Raw genomic sequence first — 23335 nt, 5'->3', positions numbered from 1 at the left:
CTTTGCATTTCTGGTCCTCTTGTCTCCACCTCCCTAGTGCTAGGATTTATAAGTATATGCTCCTGTTCCTGGTTTTATGTAGCAATGGGGATTGAACCTAGGCTTTGTACACGAGGCAGGCACTCTACCCACCAAACTCCTAGTACATTCCCATCCTAAGGTTTTGTTTTGTTTTGTTTTTAATTATCCAGGACACATGTTCCTTCTAATTCACAGTCTGGCACAACATCCTCTGAATCTGGACTTCCTAGACAAGTCCCCTAGGTCCCTCAACTTTCGTCTGCCTAGAGATCAACATTGCCTTTATCATTCCAGACTCATGAACTGGGAGTTTGGTTTGGAATGCTTTTGGTTTTGTCTTTGGCCAGGTCACAGAAACCCTTGTTTTTTTTCCCCCTGCTAGGTATCATTGGTGGATTGACCAGTGTTATAACCTCAACAGTGGAAGGTGTGAAAACAGAAGGAGGGGTCAGCGGCTTCATATCTGGCCTTGGCAAGGGACTTGTGGGCACTGTGACCAAGCCAGTGGCAGGTGCCCTGGATTTTGCATCTGAAACAGCCCAGGCAGTGAGAGACACAGCCACACTCAGTGGTCCCAGGTCAGTGGTCATGGCGAGAATGGATCTCTACTTTTGAGCTCAGATCTGAGGCTTTTCTAGTCCACAGTGATGTGTTTAATGATATACTGTCTGTATTAGTTATATGTTGTTTAACTTAAATACACGTAGCAGAAATGTTTGACTTGTGCAATGGCATGAAGAAGGGATAGCATGTGTCTGTCATCCCAGCACTGGGGAGGTGAAGGCAGAAGAACTGGGAGTTCAAGGTCATAGCAAGCTCAAGGCCAGTCTGGACTGCATGAATCCTGCTCTCACCCCATCCACCTACACAAAAAGTGGCATATATTTTTCCATAAATATATACTACTAGGTTGGATATAGATAAGAGAATACAATGTCTGGTTCTTTCATTAGAGAGGTCAAAACTAGGATTATATCATTATCAGTTTCCCCAAACTAATTGTGCCCTCATGCCCATCAGCTGAAGGTTGGTGGTCTTTGCTCCTAGACCCAATGTTGTTCTAGAACACATCAGTTGTAGTTCATCACATGGGTTGTTCTCTTAGGTTTCCTTCTAGTCAAAATGCCAGCCAGTCCCCCAGCCTTGGAAAAGGAGCATTCACACTCCCACAAGCAAGTTGGTGGTTCTGCTGTGGGGTATTGCCTTGTCTTGACACCAGCTAGGACTGGAAATCAGAGATGGCCCATGTAGTGCCAAATCCCACAGAACCCAGCTACTTTCACTTAGCTCTTTGGTTAATGTTTTAGCCTCCCTTCTCCAGAGAGACAAGGATGGTTGCTGTTCTCAGTGGGCTCCACTCTGACCATAGGGAATTCATTGCAGCCCAGATAGCTGATGTTCCCCAGATAAAGCACTGTCCTTTTCAGAAGCTGGGCTGGGCTGTGCCCATATCTGTTGCTCCTTCAGTAAAATTCAAAGTGAAGTCAACCCCAGTGAAAATGAATGCCATTGTCTGTCACCAGGGAACCTCATCAGTGACATATTGTTGCAGTAGGGGAAGTGCTTGTGATTATAGACCAGGCCTTGCAATATGTTCTGCCAGAATGTCTTCCATCTGGAAGCAGCTGTTGGGGAGGGGGTAGAGGTGGGGGCGGGATAAGGGGGTGAGGTCTGTGGAGTTTACTTTAAAAGTTAAGCTGCAGTCTATTCTCAGATACAAAGTTAAAACAGCCCTGGCGGCTATTTTGAGGCATGTATGCAGTAGTAAGAACAGGCAGGCAGTAGAGAGTGTTTCCAGCTAGTTCTTTATTTCTGCTCAAAGCCCAAGAAGTCTCCTCCAGTCTACAACTGAAGACCCCCAAACATTCTCAAAGAACTATTCTTTATTTGTTAAAACCCCAGAATATCAAGGGATTGGTTTGTTTGCTCAAAAAAAAAAAAAAAAAAACTTTTTAAAGGTGCTGGAAAGGTGGTTCAGTTTTTAGGAGCCGTGTGTTGCTCTTTCAGAGGACCTGAGTTCAGTTTCCAGCACCAGTGTGGGGTGGCTCACAGCCACCTGTAACTCCTGCTTCAGGGTATGTCCTGTTCTGACCTCCCTGAGCACTCGAACTCACACATGCACAGACATTTTCTCCTCACATATACACACGATTAAACATTGAAATCTTTAAAAGATGGTTTCTGTTGGATGGTAGCAGCCACACCTTTAATCCAAGCTCTCAGAAGGCAGAAGCAGGCAGATCTCTGAGTTTGAGGCCAGTCTTGTCTACAGAGCGAGTTCCAGGACAGCCAGGGCTATACAGAGAAAACCTGTCCCGAAAAACCAGATAAATAACTAAATAAAGATGAATTCTACACTGCAAAGGTTAAGGGTGGTTGACTAAAGAGAATTGTTACTTTTGCACAACATTGGTTTGCAGGCCTCTAGGAGGCTTTGTATTCTTTCTAGGAGCAAAAATCATGGCACCGTGGTTGCTGTAGGAATAGAAATATTCTTGTCATTTTTACCAGTCATCCAGCATTTTCACAGAAAGTTTGACTTAGTGCCAATTGGTTTATATCATTACTCATTCATTTCCAGTCAGTAAATGTTGATTGAAAATTTCCTATGAACTCTAGGCTGAGAATACAGCAGGAAATAAGACTACCCCTAACCTTGGTCCACTTAGGATTCATCAGGGCAGCAGACACAAACAACCATATAAATAATGATTTGCAGAATGATGCTAGATGACCCAGAAGTGATATAGAGATGGTGTGGTGATGGGTCTAATCAGAAGAAGTGCAGGACCGGGAAATAGTCCAGAGGTCTTATGAGTCCAGAGGGAGCCTGGTAGAACAGACCAAGTAGAAGGAGCTTCTTACAGAGTTCCAAGCATTGTTGAGAGGCCTCCACCTGGCCAGTCCCACTCATCTTTGAGCTTTACTTACAGACACTTCAGAAAGCCTCGTGGTCATCCACAGCCACACAGCTGTCTGGAGATGGTAAAGCCAGAGTCAGGCAGTCCATCCAAGTGAGTGCATGGACATTCACTCTGCCTAGAAGCAAACCACAGAACTAAGTGGCTTGGGCTTGGACACTCACTCTGCCTAGAAACAAGCCACAGAACTAAGTGGCTTGGGCATGGACACTCACTCTGCCTAGAAGCAAGCCACAGAACTAAGTGACTTGGGCATGGGCACTCAAAGGAGGAGTTATTCCCTTCAGTCTGTCCTCTCAGCTCTTGCTGGGCTGGTGACTGGGAAAGCCACAGCAGTCATGCCCACAGGCCAGCAGATCAATCTCGGTACCCTTTGCCGAACTGCAAAGGAGGGACAGGGTCTTCTGAATGATGAGTGGTAGCCTTTTCACCCAGTTCCCTCTGCGTGTCTGTCTAGGTCCAGGTTATTAATGAGAAGGCCTGTGTTGGTGAGGGCAGAGCACTTGACCCAGAAAACAGCAGGGCAGAGTCCCAACCCCACTCACTTACTGACCCTGACTCATTGGTTCGATCTCTAGCCTGTCTGCACCTCAGTATTTTCCATCTATAAATGAGAGATTAGATATACCTGTCTATTAAGTCTACCTCCCAAGGGTTTGAAGCCCAACCAGGATTATTTTAATATAGAAGCCATGAAGGAGCTACAATAAAGCTGGGCAATATTATCTTCGGGTCATGCTCAGAGCTCCTTGCAGGTGGAGAAACATGTCCTTGTCTCTGGGTTTTGCTCCGATAACACTGGGGTCTCTTGAACATCCTGACACTCCCCAAGGGATAAATCACCCTGGCTTCTTGGAAGTGAGGTAGAGCCATCCAGCCATCCCGGTTGGTTGAACAGAATCCAGCGGTGTTACTCAGGGTTTTTCCCCACTGTTTAGACATCAGGGACTAACAAATGATTTGAAGGGATTAAAAGTGAGATTCTGACCGAAGACTGACCTGAGCCCAGGGAGCTCGCCAGGAACAGAACCCAAGAGTCCAAGAGTTCTGCACTTGGAAGAGACTCTCTGCTTCCTTTGCCATATTTCATCCCATTGAAGGCTTAGATCTCAGCCATCTATGTTTTAAATGACCCAACTTTTGAGCAGATGATAGCAAAAAAGTCATAAAACTGTGAAAGAGTACTCCTTCCAGTAATCCATCTGCATAGTAGCTTTACAGGAAACACTGGCTCCTCCTCGTGTTTATTTGAGCATGGTTTTATTTATAGGGAACCCCCCTCCTATGTCCTTTCAGATTAAAATATTTCCAAGTTCTTCTCCTTGTTGGACATTCCAAAAAGACAGCCACCTAACTTTCTTCCAATGTTCCCATGGAGTCAACAGTCCTTAGGAAGGCAGATGGGGGAGGGGGCGAAGAGGGCGGAGGACAGCAGTACCTCTGGCCCTTGCATCCATGCTGCAGACCAGTATCCACCCCCTCCCCTCGCATTTGTTAACTCTACAAGTATGTGTGGTTTGGAACTGAAACGGGAAACTTTTTCCAAGGCAGTGTTCTGCTGGCTCCGGGTGCGTCTTTTAGTCTACATGGAGTGGGCCACATTCATCTGTTCCCAAGTAAAGTTTATAAAAATGGCACAGATGCTTGTGGTGCCATTGATGCCACAGGAGAGCCACTGCCATTCTCTGAGCAGACCAGGCCAAGCAGGGCAGCCGGCCATGTGTGTGTCTGGTTCTCTGTCTGAATGCATGGTACTGGGGGCGGGTGTTCACAGGTGAAGGTGGCACTGCCTGCCTGGGCCCACACTCCTCTGTGCGTTTTGGACTCTGGGCAGCACAGCATGCTGGGAAAGCAGCAGACAGAGATTTATGAAGCCAGGCCCTGAGGTTTCCTCCGAAGGATCTCTTCACCTTTTTAGTCAAGACCCCAAAAGGCAGGAGAAATGGGAGCTGGCAGAAGTTGAAATATTTAAACCCATTTAGCCAAGCCCAGGAGTTTTGGGCTTATCTGGTTATTTAAGTTAGATAAGGAGGAGGAGAGTTTGAAGGATGATGATAGATCAGTGTTTAAGAATATAGCCATCAGGACTGACTTCAGGAATCTCAGGACCCTGTACTGAGCCCAGAGATAGATTCCAGTTGCTGGGTAGCTTTTGAATAAGCCTAGGTTGATTTCAGAGAGGATTTATGTGGAGCATCTTTGACTTTTTCAGTAAAAATACTCCCAAGACACCACCCCAAATTTATTAATGACACTGTTAATGTCTGGTTGGTGGAAAAGTGAATGGCTTTTCCTTAGCTAGAATCTTTTCTGGTACAGCATTTGTACTTTCCTCTGGCTCTCAGGAGTGGGAAAGAACTGCTCCTAGAGCTTCCCCGATTGCGATGGTCCTGCTTTGGGTCCCTCTGCCCTGCGCTGGTGTCATATTGAGATATCCAGCAGGCTTGGTTTGACCTGAGAGCCTTTAGGGACTTCCTAAAGAGCAAAGCCTAATAGGATGAAGGTGACACACACATGTTCTCAGTTTCCCCAGTGTATCTCCAAGATGGGAAAGCATACCCCCTTGTCTGAACAGGGTCAGCATTTCTCTGGAAGTTCCTGTTTGGTCTTCAGACTGCAAATGAATTTTATGTATCTTTCCATGTTTGTTTTAAGAAGGAAATATTTTCACTTGCTGCTCAATAAAATTAACACTTCTGAACATGCCCTGGGTCAGCCTGTGGCTCCACTTCTCACTTGTTTAAGTTCAAGCATGCATCTTCCAGATAAGTCCTGTGAACAGGAGCAAGGATGCGGATATGGCTATTGAGAGGGTGAAGGCTGGAGTTCTCTGTGTATTTTGGCAGTGAGGCTCTATATCCTTTCTTAGGTGGTTCTGTGGGTCAGCCTGGTACCCTTCTGCTGTGGTATGGCATAATTATTAGTATGACCCCATTTCCATGAAGCCAGAACATCATTATCATATCCAACAAAGGAAAGGGATTGCCTGGCCTCTCCTGATGTCCACAGAGCACAGTGGACAGTCACCATGGCCTCTGCTTCATTTGTCTTCTGCTCATGGCTACAAAGTGAGAGCCATGGCTTCTCACTTCCTCATCTTGCTGGATCAGGTCTCTCAGGAGCAGGTGTGGAAGTCCTTAGGTCATTTCACACCCTCAGTCTTCCCGTGCTCCCCCAGAAGCCAGGCGCTGTCTCACTCTAATCTGAACTCAGGCTGAGGGAGTTACAGGAGAAGATATTTTTAAGAAACATCTTAACAGGCCTTCATGCCTTATAAGTTAAAATTCTCTCACAGGAACACAAGTAGAGAAATCTTATTTTCTGAGACAGACTTCTTCCCTCTTGCTGAACTCTAAATCCTCCACTCCCCTTCACTCAAAAGGCCCCAGACAATGCCGTCCTCATTATAGCATGACTTATGGAAAGCTCAGCGCCTCTGCCAAGAGAGAAAGGCAAGGTGTGTGTGTTCGTGCTCACACGGAGTTGAGAAAAGCCTTCCATTTCTGAAATCCCATGACTCATTTTTATGCAAGATTATCTGTTAGGGGGAAAAAAACACTTTTTTGGTCATGGTACATTATAATCATTTCTAGAAAGGAGAGCGTCTAATTTTTGCCATTTTTGGCATGCCAGGATGACTGACTTCATGGAAACAGCACGATCCTGCCCCCAAAGTAAAAATCAACTGAACCAGGAAAGAGAAAGAGTGTTGTTCAAGCTCAGGCCTCGTGTCTCAACCAACATGTCCTGCACAGAGAAGACGGCACGACGGCTCTCGGGCTTGGGCTTCTGCCGTTTGGGAATCAATAGTCTGGCCATCGGCGGTCTGTCTCGCCTGTGTTCAGTGAGTTCACAGGACTCACATTCGAGGTCTTCAGTCTGAACTTTGAGCAAAGTAGTGCCCATAGTTCTCCCAGAGAGAAGTCTGTATTCTGTGCCTAAAGAAGAGTGGGGAGCCATTCACTGCCTGCTGGAGTCCTCTGCCAGGGCCTCGGTGGCGGCGTTGTTTTTAGGTTTTGATGCCTGTCATGAGCCTGGAACCCTGATTGCAGTAGCGTCTTTGAGATCAGACTGGAGTCTTCCTAAAGATTGCTTCTAGGTAGAGCTGGAAGGCCCTCTCCCAGCAGCTTCAGATGGGAAGAATTCTGAACTACACACAAGTGCTCCCCTGCTGGAGACCAGCAGAGAATGGAACACTGGTAATGTTGCAGGCAGAGGTGAAGGACCCAGGCTTGCAGGAGGAGTGATGGGTGGGGCCTTGCAGTGCTCCTTCACCTTCCCTCCACATTTCAAAGACCCAGTCCTGTTCAGTGTCTCACTAATTTGGCTTATCAGAGAAGAATAAAATCAGATCGGGCCCACATTTTCAGTGGCAGTATACTCTGAATGAAACTGTCTTGCCATAGTGGACTTACATAATCAAGTCAGTTGGCAGTGTTATCAATCAGCATCCTGAGTGTCCTAAATACGCAATGGGAAGTGCTTTCTAATTAGTGCAGGTTTGAGCATGTATGGAGCCTTAGAGTAGGGACCACTGAGGAACCTCAGCTCTGTAATAACCCTGTTCTTATATTCAGGTACTTATCTATGAGCTATAGGTACACAATAGTTTTATACTGGTAATCTCTAATGAGTGTAAAATGGTGTTTTCCAGAACTCCCAACGAGTGCATGTAGGAGCAGACATAGGGTACAGCTGTTTTTGATTAAGCAAGACTCACAGAGATTTGCAAAAATGTAAAACAGTCCCCTCCTCTCACCTTTGGTGACTCTGCAAACACGTTACTGGTGACAGGTCTACCTGTACCTGGTTAATTTCCTTGACAAGCTGTTCTGTTGGAAAATATAGTGATGATCCCTTCTATTGCTGATAAGCAGCACATATCAGTGATGGTGGATTAATCTGGAATACTCGAGGGCAGCAACAGTAATGTGATGCTCCACTTTGGACTCCTGCCAACTGTTGTCAGCCTCCTGACTTGCTCCCGATTTTACGAGGTTTCGCAAAGTAATGATTGGGAAGATTTTATCACATACCAGAAAGACCTCTTACAATAATTTACCTAATTTAGTCCTTCACCTTAACCTGCCCAATAAATTTTAATTTTGGCAACCTAAGTGGTGAGCAGAGAGTCCAGGTCCATCCTGTCAGAAGGCCACTTGGTTGGGTTAGCACAGCCCCAACTGATCTCAGATGATGGGGAAACTGTGTCTCGGTTTCCGAGTTTTCTTACTTGCCCACTCCGGAGCTTTCAACCCTAGCGAAGCTGGTGCAGCGAGGCCAGCCCACGGCGTTTGGATAAACCCTTTGAACTCCTGAGGAAAGCTGTTTTTATGAGGCTGTAGCTCTGTGTTCACACTGGAGTCAGCTCCTGGTACATTTTCCCCAAACAGACTTCAAACATTGATAATGGCAGGGGTGACCCGGGTCGTATCATAAAATTCCCAGCAGCCACAGAAAACTTCAAAGAAGAAGAACAGAGCCCCACCTCTTCTTGCGAAGAGCCTGGGTCCTGGGGATCCTGGCTGGAATCCAGTCAGCCTTGCTGAGTAAGGCAGAACGGCCGGAACAGGACTGGTGGGTTCTCCAGATTTCACCAGCTGATCCCAGTGGCACAATTAAGGTGGGAATAGCTGACACCTGTCTACCTCCTACTGTAGAGCAGTGCTTCGTGACCCCATAGGGGTGCATATCAGATATTTCCGTTACAAATCATAACAGTAGCAAAATTACAGTTATGAAGTAGCAATGAAGTAATTTTATGGTTAGGGGTCACCACAACATGAGGAACTGTATTAAAGGGTTGCAACATCAGGAAAGCTGAGACATACTGCCTTATAGAGAAGATGGGAACCTTAGGTAGTCTTTTTGTGTGTTTGAACTTTGGGAGGCCCCATTAATTCAGGTTCACCAATTCTTGACTTGCAATTTTCCAGATACAGTTGCTTAGTAGTACTGCAAATTGACAATAGACACTGGTTATTGAACATGTGATTCTATACATGCAGTAGGTATTAAGTGAGAATAGCTGAATAATTGGGGTCAACCTGATTTGAAGAGTCTTCAGGTAGAGCATCACCAAACTGGTTTGTGTGCTAATGCTAATCATTTATTTTACATGTATGGGTGTTTTGCTTATATATATGTCTGCACCACATGCATGCCTGGTGTCCACAAATGACCAAAGAGGGCATTGGATCACCTGGAACTAGAATTACAGACAGTTGTGAGGTGCCATGGGGGTGCAAGGAATTAGAACCCAAGTCCTCTGGAAGAATAACCAGTGCTCATAACCACTAGCCATCTCCAGCAACCTCTTAATACTCTTAAATCCTTCTTATGTGTTCACTAAAGTAAATGTGAGGTACTTAAAATATGCTTGTTAGTGATTTAACAGCTTAAGAAGAGTAAAACTACAGCCAGGGGACATTCTGCTCCCACCCCCGCCCCAATTTCCCAGTTTACAGCAGCACTTTCAAGACAAATAGTTTAGTCACTTTTTTTTTTTTTTTTTTTTTTTTGTTTTTTTGGAGACAGAGTTTCTCTGTGTAGTTTTGGTGCCTGTCCTGGATCTTGCACTATAGACCAGGCTGGCCTCGAACTCACAGAGATCCGCCTGGCTCTGCCTCCCAAGTGCTAAGATAAAAGGCATGTGCCACTGCCGCCGCCGCCGCCGCCGCCGCCGCCGCCGCCCGGCTTTAATCACTATTTTTAAAGTTAACAAATGATTCTTTGATTTTTCAGCTATTTGTATCCTGTTGTGCTTAGTAGCCATTACGTTGCAGTTGTTAAGGACAGTTTTAAATCCTATGATTTTGTCCTGAACTGTTTCCTTATAACACACTTTTTCTTTAAAATAAATCTTAATTTAAGGGGAGATAGCTTCTCTTTGGGGTGAGGGGGGCTTGAGACAGGGTCTTACTCATTCCAAAGGCTACCCTAGAACTTCTGATCCTTCTGCCTCTGTCTTCCAAATGCTGGGATTAACAAACAGTGCCACCACAGACTTCAGCATTTTAACCTTATATTTTTAAGTCAAAAGTCTTTCTAATGTCTCTCTAGTGTCTCTGTAGCCAATTCTGCAGTCTTCTGCCCACCTTTCCCTGTACCTGATTCCTGATGTTCAAGGGGGCAGCCTCACTCTTGTGGGAACTCTCTCCCCAGAGAGATGTAAAAAGTGTCTACCCCCTCCTTATAGGACACAGACAACAAACTGAAGTATGAGTCCACCAGAGTCCAGCTTGGGGCACCAGTATGTCTGTTGGGCTTACAGAGCATGGGTGGTGGGTCACAGGAGGGGTATGGGTGACCGCAGAACATCCACACCATCAGAAGGTCGCACCAAAACATGGGTGACAATCCCCCAAAGCTGCACAGGTCAAGTGCCCCTTCAGATGCTCTTCCACAGTCTATGTGCTCTAGCACCTGAGAGGCCCAGGCCGTGTGCTGTTGGGGCAGAAGCACATGCGTTAGCTGGAAGGTGCAGAAGGGCATGACTGACGTCAGGTGAAGGTCCACTGACTCTCCCCACATCGTTCCTATGAGGGAAGAGCAATGATCAACAGGCTTAATCTTGAAAGTAGTTGTGGCTTCTCTGATGGAGAGGAAGATGTTGTGCTCTGAGATGGTGTTCCACAACACCCCTCTCCTCAGCATCTTTGCGTTTCTTCCATTTGGAGGTATCTGTCTCTGTAATTCTAAAATGAATGAAGTGAACAAACAGACTGCTAGTCCCTCAGCCCATTAGACTGTCTGCTGAAATACACACACGTTCCTTCTTATTTTCAGTATAATTCTCTCATCTTGTCTTGAGAAATCAATATTCAGATTTTACATTATGATTATGTGAATGGTGGTCCCAGTGAAGCCACATAGGTTCTATTATAGTTTTCTTTTAAGTTGTTTGGTTTATCGTGGTCCCCAACCCCACCATCCCACCCCCAAGTTTGTAACTGCCTTTAGTATTGTTGTTTGCTTAGTTTTCTATTTTTTAATTTCCATCTGCCTATTACTAATTTACCCACAAACTCTTCTCTGTGCATTTGAAAACAACTTAAATGGTTATCAGTTTCATTCTTTTTCATGGGAATTCCACCTAGACTTAGCACTCATCCACCTTATGGACCAACCCTCCTCATGGATTGGCCCTCTCTATGAACTGTCCCACCCTATAGGCAGGTCCTCCCTATGGGCTGGCCCTGTCTATGAACTGGCCCTCCCTATGAGCTGGCCCTGTCTAAGGACTGGCCCACCCTATGAACTGGCCTACCCTAGGACTGGCCCTGTCTATGAACTGGCCCTCTCTATGGACTGGCCCACCCTATGAACTGGCCTACCCTATGGGCTGGCCCTGTCTATGGACTGGCCTCTCTATGGACTGGCCCACCCTATGAACTGGCCTACCCTATGGGCTGGCCCTGTCTATGGACTGGCCCTGTCTATGGGTTCTTGAATGTTGGTGATTATCCTCCTTCTGTCTAAGGCTGAAGAGGGCTCTGAGTGTTGTGTAATGATGGCCTGGTGGAACCCATCGCCTGAGCTCTGCCTGTGAGGAGGAGCAGGCCGGATGGGTGTCTGCGGAGATATGTCCATCCAGCTCCTCCTCACACAGCACTTGGCCCAATCCTCTTTCTTTCGCCACCTCACATACATACCTCCCTCTTCCTCCTTTATACCCAGGCCTTCAGGGCTCCTTGGGGCCTTGTCTTTCAAAGATCTAGCAAGTTCTGCCATATTAATGAGCTCACTGCTCTGTGGCTTCCCCTCCCTTGGGCTTACATTTCATCGCCATGTGTCCATCTGTGTTTTGGCTTCTAAAACTTGTTGACACCTTTCTTTTATTCATTTGGGTGTGTGCCATGTGTGGCCTCTTGCTTTCACTTCTAGGGGTGGGTGTCCCCAGACTAGATCTGCCATATAGAGTCAGAAGCCCTATAATGCAGACTTGATGATAATTCATCCGTCCTTACCACTGTCCTTTTCCTAGTAGCTGTGGTGTGAGGTGTTAATATGGAATCACACTGCTAGCTTTTATAAGCCTTTCTTGTGACTCAGGCCCAGGTCTATGTGGTTTACATGGATTATCTCAGTTCACCATCATAGCAACTTTGGGACATCTATGAAGGCAGTCCGTGTGGCCCTTCTCTCAGAAAGATTATTGCCAGTCTGACCCCAGCTTTGAGTCTGGTATTGCTCTTTAATCTCTTCCTGTGTATTGTAAAGAAACAGGTTGGAGAAGGCTCTTGTCAAATCCAAGGAACATGAAAGAAATAGCACGCCCAACGGTAGTGACATGGACCTGTCACCACCCCTCCTTGAACCATAAAAGCTATTCAGAGGGGCTGGCAGCTGGTGAGCGACTTACTTAGATCCTGGGTGCTGATGGGTGTTTGTAGTTTGCAAGGGAAGTTGCTGAAAGTTTTCTTATCTTGACACTCGGAGGGCAAGAGGTCTTTCTTCAAAGAGAAGGGCTTGTCTCAGAAGGAGATGTGGGAAGAACATAAAACCGCAGGTTCTTTCTTCCTGGTGCTGGTCAGAAATGTGACAGCCAGTGAGAAAAGAGAAGGCTCCGCTGGCAGTCCATGATTTGAGTGAGTGTTCTGCTCCTTGGTCTGAAGCAAGTGTTCCCCCTCTTAATCTCACTTAATCAAAGGTGAGATCCCTTTGACTCCTAAGAACTAGGGATACGGATACCTACCTCTGTGGGTGGCGATGTGGATTGAATTATATAATGTATATAAACCACTCAGCCCGGCATGTTACAGCTCAAGCAATTGTAGTTGTTTCAGTGGTCTCTCCTGAGTGTGGAATATGAAACAGAAGTGAAGCAACAGTTGTATCAGACTGAAATCTGGCTGACGCCTCTCTGTTCTATGAATCTTGGGAGTTGTGTGTTATGCTTGGTTTTTGTCCTCCTTGTTCTCGTCACATAAAATCAACAGTTAAATCAGGCCTAGGAACCAGGCTGGAACTGCTGACTGGCAGGTCTCACCTGGGCTCTTAGCCCACGTTCAAGAACTCTACAAGAGAAGGTGTGCAGAGGCCATGAACCTGCCCTGAACCTAGTTGTGATGAACAGGTGACCCCAAACTGTTATTAGTGTGTGCTGTAAATGAGATGCTTCTGGGGTCCAGCAGGGTTCAGCCAAAGGCCCCACATGACATAAAAATCTGCCCCAGAGCCAGACTTGTCGGGTAAAAGTTATGTAGCAAATGTCTCCGAACACTGGCATCTGTTGTCTGCTGTGGGTAGGGCAACCGAGTCTGATGGAGTGCTTACAGAAATGTGGACAGGGCATGCGACCTGTGACAGCTGACAGACCGTTTTTGGCCACTGCTGCACATCCAACTCTTTGGATAAACAGCTTTAAAAGCATTACATGGTTTGGAAAGCATTCTTAAAAAAAAAAAAAACGGTTATATTTTCCAGACGCATGACAATCTAAGGCTCAGTATTGTGTAAGGGTTTAAGTTGTCCAGCCAGAGTCCCCTCCAGCAGGGCTGTTGTCACTGTTGAGGGCTGTGCATCTGAATCTGCCTGGACAGTCTCCCAACTCTACTGTCATTTAGGTTGGGGTCCCTAATATCTGTTTAGAAACAAAACAGCTGACTGGAGTTCGGGGCTAAGTGTTTAGGATGAAAAACTGTTTCATTTTACCTCAGTGTGTTTGGCTCTTTAAAAACATTCCTATCATGTCCTCAATTCACAATTTGACAGAATAGAGATGGTGGGCAGCTTATTCTGAGGCTCTGAGCCCTTCGAGATGAACTTTCTCTAGACTATAAATGCTCATTCTCAATTCATTACAAACCTCGTCCTCCCACTTGGCTTGTTCCCAGAAATTTAACCCATCGCCTCGCCTCCTAGGAAATTCTGAATGACGTTAGGCAAGGGAGGTGGCTCTTGGGACACGGCATTCAGGCCTAGCACTTTTTCTGGGTCTCTTCTGGGCCATGCAATAAATACAAAGTGTTCTATCTAGTGATAATTTGAAGAATTTTTTTTTTAATCCAAGTCAAATATACCACAGACTTTTTAAGTTTCAGGGAAGGATTCATGGAGTTGTTATTCCCAAAGTGCAGTGGGAGAGCTGTCAGGACAGCTTGGAACATCATCCTGATTTGTTGTGTTGAAGTGACAGCAGTTCATCTGCCTGTGCAGGATCAGTTCCTCTTGACTCAGATCTCTGGGATCAAAATACCCCGTGCAGAGTTCTCTTGGGTGTCAGCGCAGGTAGGTCTCTGGGCAGGAGAACAGGGCTGCAGACAGTGGGATCCAAATTCCAGTTCCAGTCTTGTTTGTTACAGCTTTGTTTGCAGACTTGTGCAGATAGCTTTGATAACACACACACACACACACACACACACACACACACACACACCCGCCCCGGTCATTCTTTCCAGTGGCAAGAGGAGAGGATCATCTGCGTCTTGGACAGGTGTGGCATAGTGCACACCTATTGATTTCCCTGCAGGAACATCAGAGAGAGGACTTCTTCCAAGGGTTGGCTCTCCAGATATTGGGAAGAAAAGCCATGCAAGCCATAAAAGTTAAAAGTTCAATACCTTTCTGTTAAAATTAAAGGCATTAAGTCAGTCTGGGCTGTGTGGTACTTAAAACATTCCTCAGTAGCTGCGGCTCTAGCCCTGTCCCCAGCTGGACTGACCACCACTTAAATTGGTTATATCTCATCACCCAGAAGAATTGAGTCATTGGCCCAGCCTACCCATCACTGCTTCAGTCCTCTGTCTGAGTTCTTACAGACACCTCTGAGAAACTTACAGATATACCAGGCTAGTTCAAACAGGAGGAATGGGTCACTGCACCCTATATAAAATGTAACGTCCAGGAACCTGCTGTAAATGGTCTGCTTTTCACATGCTCCTCCCTTGAAGAAGTACTTTGCATGTTCACAGTGTTTTGTTTTGTTTTTTTTAGCTGCCGGTCAAGAGGTCAATATCAAAACAAAATAAAGAAGGCCTTGAGAGGCATTTCAGAAAGAGTGGGAGTGTATGTTGTTAGAAAGCAAATCCCAAGTCTATTTTTTCCTGGGCCCCCAAACCCGTATATCATAGCAGTGCTTCTTACCCTAACTGCGTCAGTGATATAAGTAGCAACATCATGGAGCTGGTAGAAGAGGTAGCCCACAGCCAGCTAGGAGAGACTGGTGGACGGCGGTGAGTCTGCAGGCAGAGGCTCTTGCATATGATTGGCTGCTGCTACTGCTGCTATGTAAGCAGCTTGTGCTCCTACAGTTTCAGAGTCTGGTCTCCTTGTTTGCTTTTGATTAAATGTCCCTGGAATATCGTCATAAAAGTGATCTTAAGATAGAAAGGGTCCAACAGGAAGTGGAGATATTGAGTGTTGGCTGATGATAGACTCTCATTCTCAGGGATAGGCCGGAGACTCTTGATGCATGGAGTCTCACTGTGGGCCAGATTAGGCCTCCAGGGATCTTTGTGTTATGTAAGGGCATATAAAGGAGGCTGAATTCACTTAGTTATATTGACCTGGCCCATGTGACAATGTGAAACAAGTGCTCCGTTGACTGCCCTTGGAGATGTGAGGTATCCTTGTGGCTAAAGCTGACTGAACTCTAACCATCTATATAAGCAAGCAGAGGCAAGTTCCGTGGATTACACATTCTCTTGAGAATTTCCTTGATGAGCCTTTCTTTTTGTTGCTTCTTGTTTTCTGGCTCATGTGGTTCTTTGTAACATTTTTAACAAATCAGAATAAAGAATATGCAGAAGAATTGCCACAGACAAGAGGGATTCTAAAGAGCAAGAGACAGCTTTTTGTGGTCCATTCATTCCAGGCACTGCCCATGGACCCCTGAAAAGGTGCTTTAGGCTTCAGAATGACAGAGTCACTGGCTTGTCAATCTCTCAGCATTGGTACATGGACAAAGAAGCCTTTGAGGAAACTGCTGGGAGAGAACCTGCGTGAACTTCTGGGGTCAGCTTCCCTTTCCAGCTTGTGCACATTCTTCATCTGTGGTGAGCACAGATGAGCTGCTGGAGTCAGGAGAGCCGCCTTCATGCTTAGACTCTCCAACCAGATGAAGCCCTGCCGGAGCAGGCTGGCTACCCAGCTGTGTGGGTGCTAGTCAGAAATCCTGAGTTCAGGGCAAAGGAATGGATTCATTCAGAAGATCTGATGCTTGGGACCTTCTGCTTGATTCCATAAGACCAATTTCCCAACAGACATGCATGCGCGCACAAACACACACACACACACACACACACACACACACACACACACACACACACACGGTACTCATGTATCCCACATTGGTAGTCAAGTCCTAAGAAACTAAGTTTGCTCTTTTCTGTATTAAAAGTATCATCAACTAGTAGTCAACATTTGTACTCCTGTCTCCTGTGGAACCAGGAAGACTAGAAGATGGCTGTAGATAAAATATGCCTGCTCCTGATGTCCTGGCTGAGTTCAAGTACAGGTTCAAATGCATGAGGACTTGGTGGCTGTTTTACAGGAAGTTTGCCAGGGATCGGGCTGAAGATTTTGCTTTTGTGAGAACAAAGTGAAGTTGTGCATTGAAGAGCAGTTCGGGGCCTATATATAGGGCCCAGGGCCTGCTGGGATGGTTTACACTCGGGCTGTCCTTTTGCCCTTCCACTGAACTCTTCATTTCAGCCATGAGCAAACAGTCAGGGCCTGAACTAACAACCCTGCAGTCCTCCGAAGCACGGCTCGCTTACAGTACCGAACAAAGGGAGGGAGGGCCGCGTGGGCCGGCCCGGGCCGTGGAATGCAGCTTCAGGGTTCTGCTCCATAAATTTAACCAGCACGACGAAAAGAAGATAATATGAGCCTTCGTGATGATCTGAAAGGGGGAGGCTCTGTGTCCCATTGATTGCGGTCTGGCCCGTTGCCAGGCCCAAGCCTGACCGACAGTTGAACCATATCGTTAAGGCGTGTAATACAGCTCGAGTCTTGTACTGCCGCCAATGAGTACATATCCACAGGGCAAAAGTTTATAAAGAGTTGAGGCTGTCCTGCTTAACCCTCTCACACGGCATGTAATAGACCCAGCTGCCATTCAGAACCTGCCCATCCGAGGTCACACAGGGAAACCCGCATGCTTCCTTTCTTCAAACAGCATTTCAGGTCTGGGGAGAGAGAAGGAGAGTCACTTTGAGGGGGTCACAATGCGGGAATGTTCCTCTCTGGAGCAGCTAAGCAGTCTGCCTCCATCCCTCCCCCGGCCCCCAGCCCAGAAATGGGACACCACGGTGCTTTCTTCTGAGTGGCTCTGTTTGCAGTATAATGTTGCTGAAGGAAACAGGGCTGACACAGCAGGAAACCTAGCCGTCTCTGAGGAGGCTTGCTGGTGGCAGAGTGCTTGATGCCTGGATGCTGGATCTTTTTGTAGCATTGCTGAGGCTCGAGATGGCTCTAGCTCCCCTCTGTACTGTCCCACTGCTCAGGACTGTGAACTGTGAACGACTTTTCTCTCTGGCTCTTTGAGGCCCAGTCTCCATGCTGATCAGAGCAGGTAGAAGGTTGCCTTGTGGAATGGCCCAGTGTTGCAGATGGCCTCAAAGGAACTCTATCCCCTCACCAGCAAGGGCACAGGGAAGTAGATTTCCCAGTGAGGCCCAGGCAGCCTGAGTTCTCAGAAGGAATAGTGAATTGAGCAGATATGCAGACAGAAGGGCTTAAATTAATGTAGGCAGAAGGGGAGGCTACCTGCATTCAGAGGACCTGGAAGGGAAAGTGGATGGGATAGTCTCATCCTGTTTGTCAGCAGCCATCACATCCCTTAGCCAAAGTGGAGACCTTACCCATGCTTTGTATCTCTGTCATTTCCAGAGCATAGAGGGATCCTGGCCTTTTGTGGCTCATGTCCAGAAACCGGGTCACCAAGCTCTGTGCCCAGGAGCTGTGGCACTCCCTTCCACACCCATAATCTGCCCATTTCAGAAAGCAGCAGTGACACTCCCTGGCTGCAGCCTTGTTTCTTTCTGCTCTGCCTTCCAGAAGTTCATCTTTATCTGCTCATCACCTGGGAGTCCAGCTGCTACACAGCTGGCACAGGAAGCCTGTGTGCAGGAGTCAGATGTGCTCAGCATGCTGTGACCTCCTGGGAAGGCCAGGGGATTTCTGTTTCTTTTGGTGCTGTGGGCTGAGTAAAAAGGCTTTAAAGGTAGAAGAGACACTGTGGCCAGCCAGCCTGAGACTTTTGGGGCTTTTGTTAGTCATGCTGCCACTGTCAAGGTGCTCTGAAGGCCTCAGGAGGCTCCAGTGGTGACTCCAGCATGGAGGGTGTTGTCATCTGGACTCCATTACACTATTACTAACCCTAAACTGCATGTGTCTCTTCATCGTGCATGTGAGACCAGATTGTATGAAGAAATTCTTCTGCTCTTTGGATTTCTTTGGTTCTGTTTAATAATCACTGAAGATGCCGTGACTTAGCCAGATGCTAGCTAGGGTTTATAGAGATTCTTATCTGCAAAATCTGCAGTTGGAACACCAGAAAGTCCTCAATGGTTTATGTGCCACATAGAGGGAAGCTTGGTCCCAGCTCCCTGGTCTGAGCAATCCTTTGGAAAGGGAGCTGTGAAGAGCTAAGACTGAAGAGTCACTTCTGACCTCCGGTGTGACTCACTCTTTGTCAGCAGCGGAGCTGCTCTAGGCTTGCTTGTGCCCCTCCTTCCCCCAAGGAACTTGGTCACTGGACAGACACATGCCTGCCCTCACTCTCTGCTGTCGGTGCCTGGGTTCAGAAGGAAAAAGGAACCCTCAGTCTCGGGGAGAGGTGGGAGCAGAGCCTTTGTGCCCCTTGTTAGCTATCAGAGGTGGCACGACTGCACCTGCCTCTGTCTCTTGCTGAGGGAGGGCAGGGCCCACCTCTGTCTTGCTCACAAGCCTGTGTGCCCATGCACAGGGAACCAATTAGAAAGGCACATGCTGGGTGTGAGCAGTGGTTGGCACCAGATCTGGGAGACTTTGCTTACTGCCCCATCTGTCTGGCAGGGTTTAGAATCTTACCCCCGTCTCTCTGGCTCATAACACATTTTTAACACAATTTGCATGTGTGCTTTTTTTTCCAGGCCTGTAGAGGCAACCCCCACCCCTTCCGCAGGCCAACAATCCAAATGAATTCAGTCTCAATGGCTCTTAATCTCCTAAGAGGACAGGCGCTGGGGAGGTTTGGTGTCAACTCTGACCCAGGGGTGCATCTGATCTTTATGGAACCTCAAAATATACCTGGGGTGACCCAATCCCTTATCTTTCCTTTTGATCTCTTTCCACGTGGACCATTAATTCTGCTTTCAAAGGAGGTTGGGAGTGAAGAGCATTTCAAAGTGAGGTTGATTTGGTCTCTGAACCAGCTTGTCTTCTGGCTCGTGCTCTGCCTTGCCCTGATGAGAATCAGAAGGGACAGCCATAAGCCCCTTCAGTCTCATGGATCTGCAGCTGGAGAGCCTCAAAACCAGTTCCAGATGTCACTTCTCCCTTTGCTGGTGGGTGAGACTGGGGTATGCTGGGAGGCAAGTTGCATGTGCTCTTACCCATTCTTACAGCATGCATTTGCAATGCATGTCTTACCTGGGGGACCCCTTAACGACTGTACCATGCATACCCAGGTTCCTTTTGGGCCTGCCAACACCTCTAGCTCCTCTGTCAGAGTGAATTACTCTGAGCTTGCTGGCTCCATAAGCAGGAACAGACTCTCCCGCCATTCAGGGTCAGAAAGTGAGACAGTCCTGCAAAAGTAAGTTTGTTCTTGGGCCACAAAAGAGTCCTGCAGGCAACTGCAGCTTGGTAAAGTCACATACCTGGCCAGACTGTAGGAGGGGACATGAGTAGTGATGGTTACTCCCCTTTGAGTGCCCCTTCTCCAGAAGAAAGCCTTTCAGCAGCTCCTTCCCCCACCTCACATAGCCTATATGCTGTACAGTTATTACAGTGGAAACCTGGACTCATCTGTGGTTTCATTGTGAGTGTACTTTAGATATTTCACTGTTTGAGCTCAACTGCTTTCTGAATCATTTTTTTTTTGTTTTGTTTTAAAAACATAGTTTTAGTGTTTAAGTAAATTAGCATGCAATATATGTACATTGCCGTTTGGGGAACTACTGTTTGAGTTAGCTCCTTGATCTCTGCAGCAAGCCACTAAGACAGGTGCTGTTATCCTCTCCCCTCCTTGTCTCGAGAGAATGAGAACTCAGTGTAACCAACCCACTGTTAATAATCACCAAAAAGATACTAATATAACCCCACCAGACACCTACCTGCATGTCTGTATGTACACATGCATAGACATACAAATATGTGCATATATATATATGAATGTTACATAAATAGGGGTGTGTGTGTGTGTGTGTGTGTGTGTGTGTGTGTGTGTGTGTGTACGCACGCATATATACATGTTGGCGGAGGCTCAAGCATCCTAACTAAACCTAGCTCTGCTACCAAGCTGCACCTGCAACCCCAAGTACAAACATTTGATGTTCACCTAAAAATACCATTCCAAAAGCAAGTTATTTTGAATATTTATGTAATATATTGTAAATATTCCATAATATACTTTCCTTGCCCATTATAGACACTTGCAGCTTTTCACATTCCAAGTGTCATCTTTAACTTTCCTCTCAACGCTGTCCTCAGGATGAATTCCTAAAGGCTTGATTGCTGTACTGAAGTGTGTGTTTTCTGTAGTGACACGTTACAGATCGCTTCTGAGGAAGGTGAAGCAGTTTGTGCTTGACTCCCTGCTGCTCATTCATTCAGAGCATGAGTCTCAGCTTTTATGGGGTAGCTGCTGTGCTGGATGCCCTAGGAAGAAGCAGGCTTGATCTTCTAAGCCTGCCAATCAGAGCAAGTGTCTCAATGCTGCTGTTGCTTATACTCTTTGTGAGCTAGGCGTCTCCAGGCATCTCCTGTGTTTCTGTTGGCTATTTCCATTTCTCCATTTGTGGGTTGTTTTCCATAATCTCTGTCCCGATCCTTTTAAAAGCCCTTGGAGTGTTCCATTGGTAGAGGGCTTACCTAGTCTATATAGAGGCCCAGGTTTGAGTCCCAACACTGCAAAAGTCAGGCACGGTGCTCATCTGTAATCCCAGGTAGAGGCAGGAGGATCAGAAATTGAAGGTCATCTTCTGCAACATAGAAAGTCTGAGGCCAACCTGGGCTACATGAGAGAGACCTTGTCTTGAAGAAAGGGGGAGAGGGCAGATATCTGAGAGATGATTAAAGGAGCTGTTAGAACGAAATAGTATATTTTTTTTAAAGAACAATGAAGAAGCTTTATTTATTTATTATGTATACAGTGTTCTGCCTGCATGTATGCCTTCAGGTCAGAAGAGGGCACCAGATCTCATTACGGATTGTTGTGAGCCACCATGTGGGTGCTGGGAATTGAACTCAGGACCTCTGGAAGAGCAGCCAGTGCTCTTAACCTCTGAGCCATCTCTCCAGCCCCGAAACAGTATTTTTTTAAGAAAATTAAACCTCTTAAAGTCAAGTATTCCTTCGTCCTTAGTCTGCTTGTTGTGTTTCTTTCCACTCTCCCAACAATAGGCATGCGTCAGCCCCTCGTCAACGGAAGTGCCTGTCCTCCTAGATGTTAATAAAATGTAGCTTAGCTACTGGCAGGTCCTGTCCATGTGCCTTGGAGTCTGTGTCACAGCTCTAAAAGCATGTTGTCACTCTGCCTGCAGTAACACCGGTTGCTACAACTCTAAAAGTGTGAGTGCTGGCAGATGTTTTTGTTGTGTGGGGTGTAACCTATTGACTGGTTGTTGTTTGTTTGTTTTGTTTTTTAATCTTGTTATTTGTTGCCTTCTATTCTTAAGTATCTATTTACAGTCTGTTCCTTCTGGCCTTACAGCAGGCTCCTGCTTGATGCCAGGCTTCCCCAAAATGCTGTAGCATGCCATTCCAAGCCTCCATAGTGCATAGCACTCCCACTAGCTCCCGCACTCACTCATCTGCTGATACAAGGTCTGGGTTTCTTCGGTAGTCATCAAGAATGTAGACTGTGGGGTGCTGCGTGACAGACTTTTCCTGGGGAAACACAACACACATATCTACTCACGCCAGACAGAGAGCTCACAAGAGACCAGTGAGTTTTGGGGGGGTTACTTACAGGAGCAGAAATGGCTCAAAGACAGCTATGTTACCAAAATCCAGCCCAGCAGAAAAGCTGGAACCTAGAGTACACTGCACACCTTGCAAGCAGCTCAACAGGTTGGAGGTGTCCTTTCCAGGCAGCTCAGTTGGTTTCTGCTTCTTTTAGACTGTTTGGCTGGCCTCAGAGGCTTCTTTGCAACTTGGCTTATCTAAGATTGACTCTCCGGCAGCCCTTACTACACAATGTGGGGCTAGAGAAGTTAAGAGCACTTGATACTCTTGCCTAGGACCTGGGTTTAGCTCCTAACATCTACATGGTAGCTCACAACCATCACAACTCCAGTTCTAGAACATCTGACACCCTCTTCTGACCTCTGTGGGTCCCAGGCATCATGCCGTATATACATGCAGGCAAAATACTCTCACACATATAAGAAAGCAAATAAATATTTTAAAAGAATGTAGACCTTGGCACTGAGGAGATGGCTTTGTTGGTAATGTGCTTGAGGACCTGAGTTCAGATCCCCAGGGCCAGTGTAAAAGCTACATACAGCATCTATACCTGTAATCTCAGCACTGGGAGTAGGTGAGTTTCTAAAGCCTGTAGGACAGCCAGCTAGCCAAGACCATGAACTCCAGGTTCAGTGAGTGACCCTGCCTCAAAAATCAAGGTGGAGAACAACAGAGGAAGACAGTGTGTGTGTGTACATATATCCATATAAGTCACACACACACACACACACACACACACACACACACACACACACACACACACACGGAAGGGCAAGAATGTAAATTGTACCTTCCTGGTTGTAAGCTTCTCAGTATTACCTTCTCCTGGTATCCCTTCATGCTGTCCAGATGCCTAACAGTGATGGAGTCTACATGCTGAGAGTCTCTTCAGCAAATGTGATATCGAATAAGTTCACTGAGTCCGAGGGAATTAGAAAGACCTTTGGTCAAGTTTGCCACTTCCAGGAAGACATGTTTGTCTTTACCATAAAGTGAAATATTAGTGAATACCTCCTGAGAGGAACAGTGTGAGGCTAGAGTGTTTGGGATTCAGTCAAAACATTCATACCACCAGCCATAGCCCTACCCCGCATGCCAGTTGCCCAGTCCCAACCTGGTGTCTTCTCACCTAAGGCTGATGGGAAATGCATGTGCAAGAGTTAGTGCCACAAACATACATGATGCATGGGCATTTTCCCAGTGCCTTGGGGCATACACACACCCCTCCGTTGTGTTTGAGTCACCCACAGAACAGTACAGTGCCACAGCTTAAAACA

The 23335-nt window shown here is 46.6% G+C and overlaps 1 protein-coding gene across 7 annotated transcripts in view; it reads left to right on the top strand.

The window, feature by feature from the left end:
* Positions 1-23335, top strand: part of Vps13d (vacuolar protein sorting 13 homolog D) — a 234045-nt gene that overhangs the window by 187445 nt on the left and 23265 nt on the right. For all 7 annotated transcript variants that reach the window (XM_028860132.2, XM_028860131.2, XM_028860135.2 and 4 more), the window contains one exon: positions 404-599. In XM_028860132.2, the coding sequence (XP_028715965.1) occupies positions 404-599 (196 nt within the window). The remainder of the gene's footprint in view (positions 1-403; positions 600-23335) is intronic.

This window comes from Peromyscus leucopus, chromosome 2 (genome assembly GCF_004664715.2).
Source record: "Peromyscus leucopus breed LL Stock chromosome 2, UCI_PerLeu_2.1, whole genome shotgun sequence".
Classification (NCBI taxonomy): domain Eukaryota; kingdom Metazoa; phylum Chordata; class Mammalia; order Rodentia; family Cricetidae; genus Peromyscus; species Peromyscus leucopus.
The sequence above is the reverse complement of the archived record's forward strand: the minus strand, read 5'-3'. Positions and strand labels throughout refer to the sequence as shown.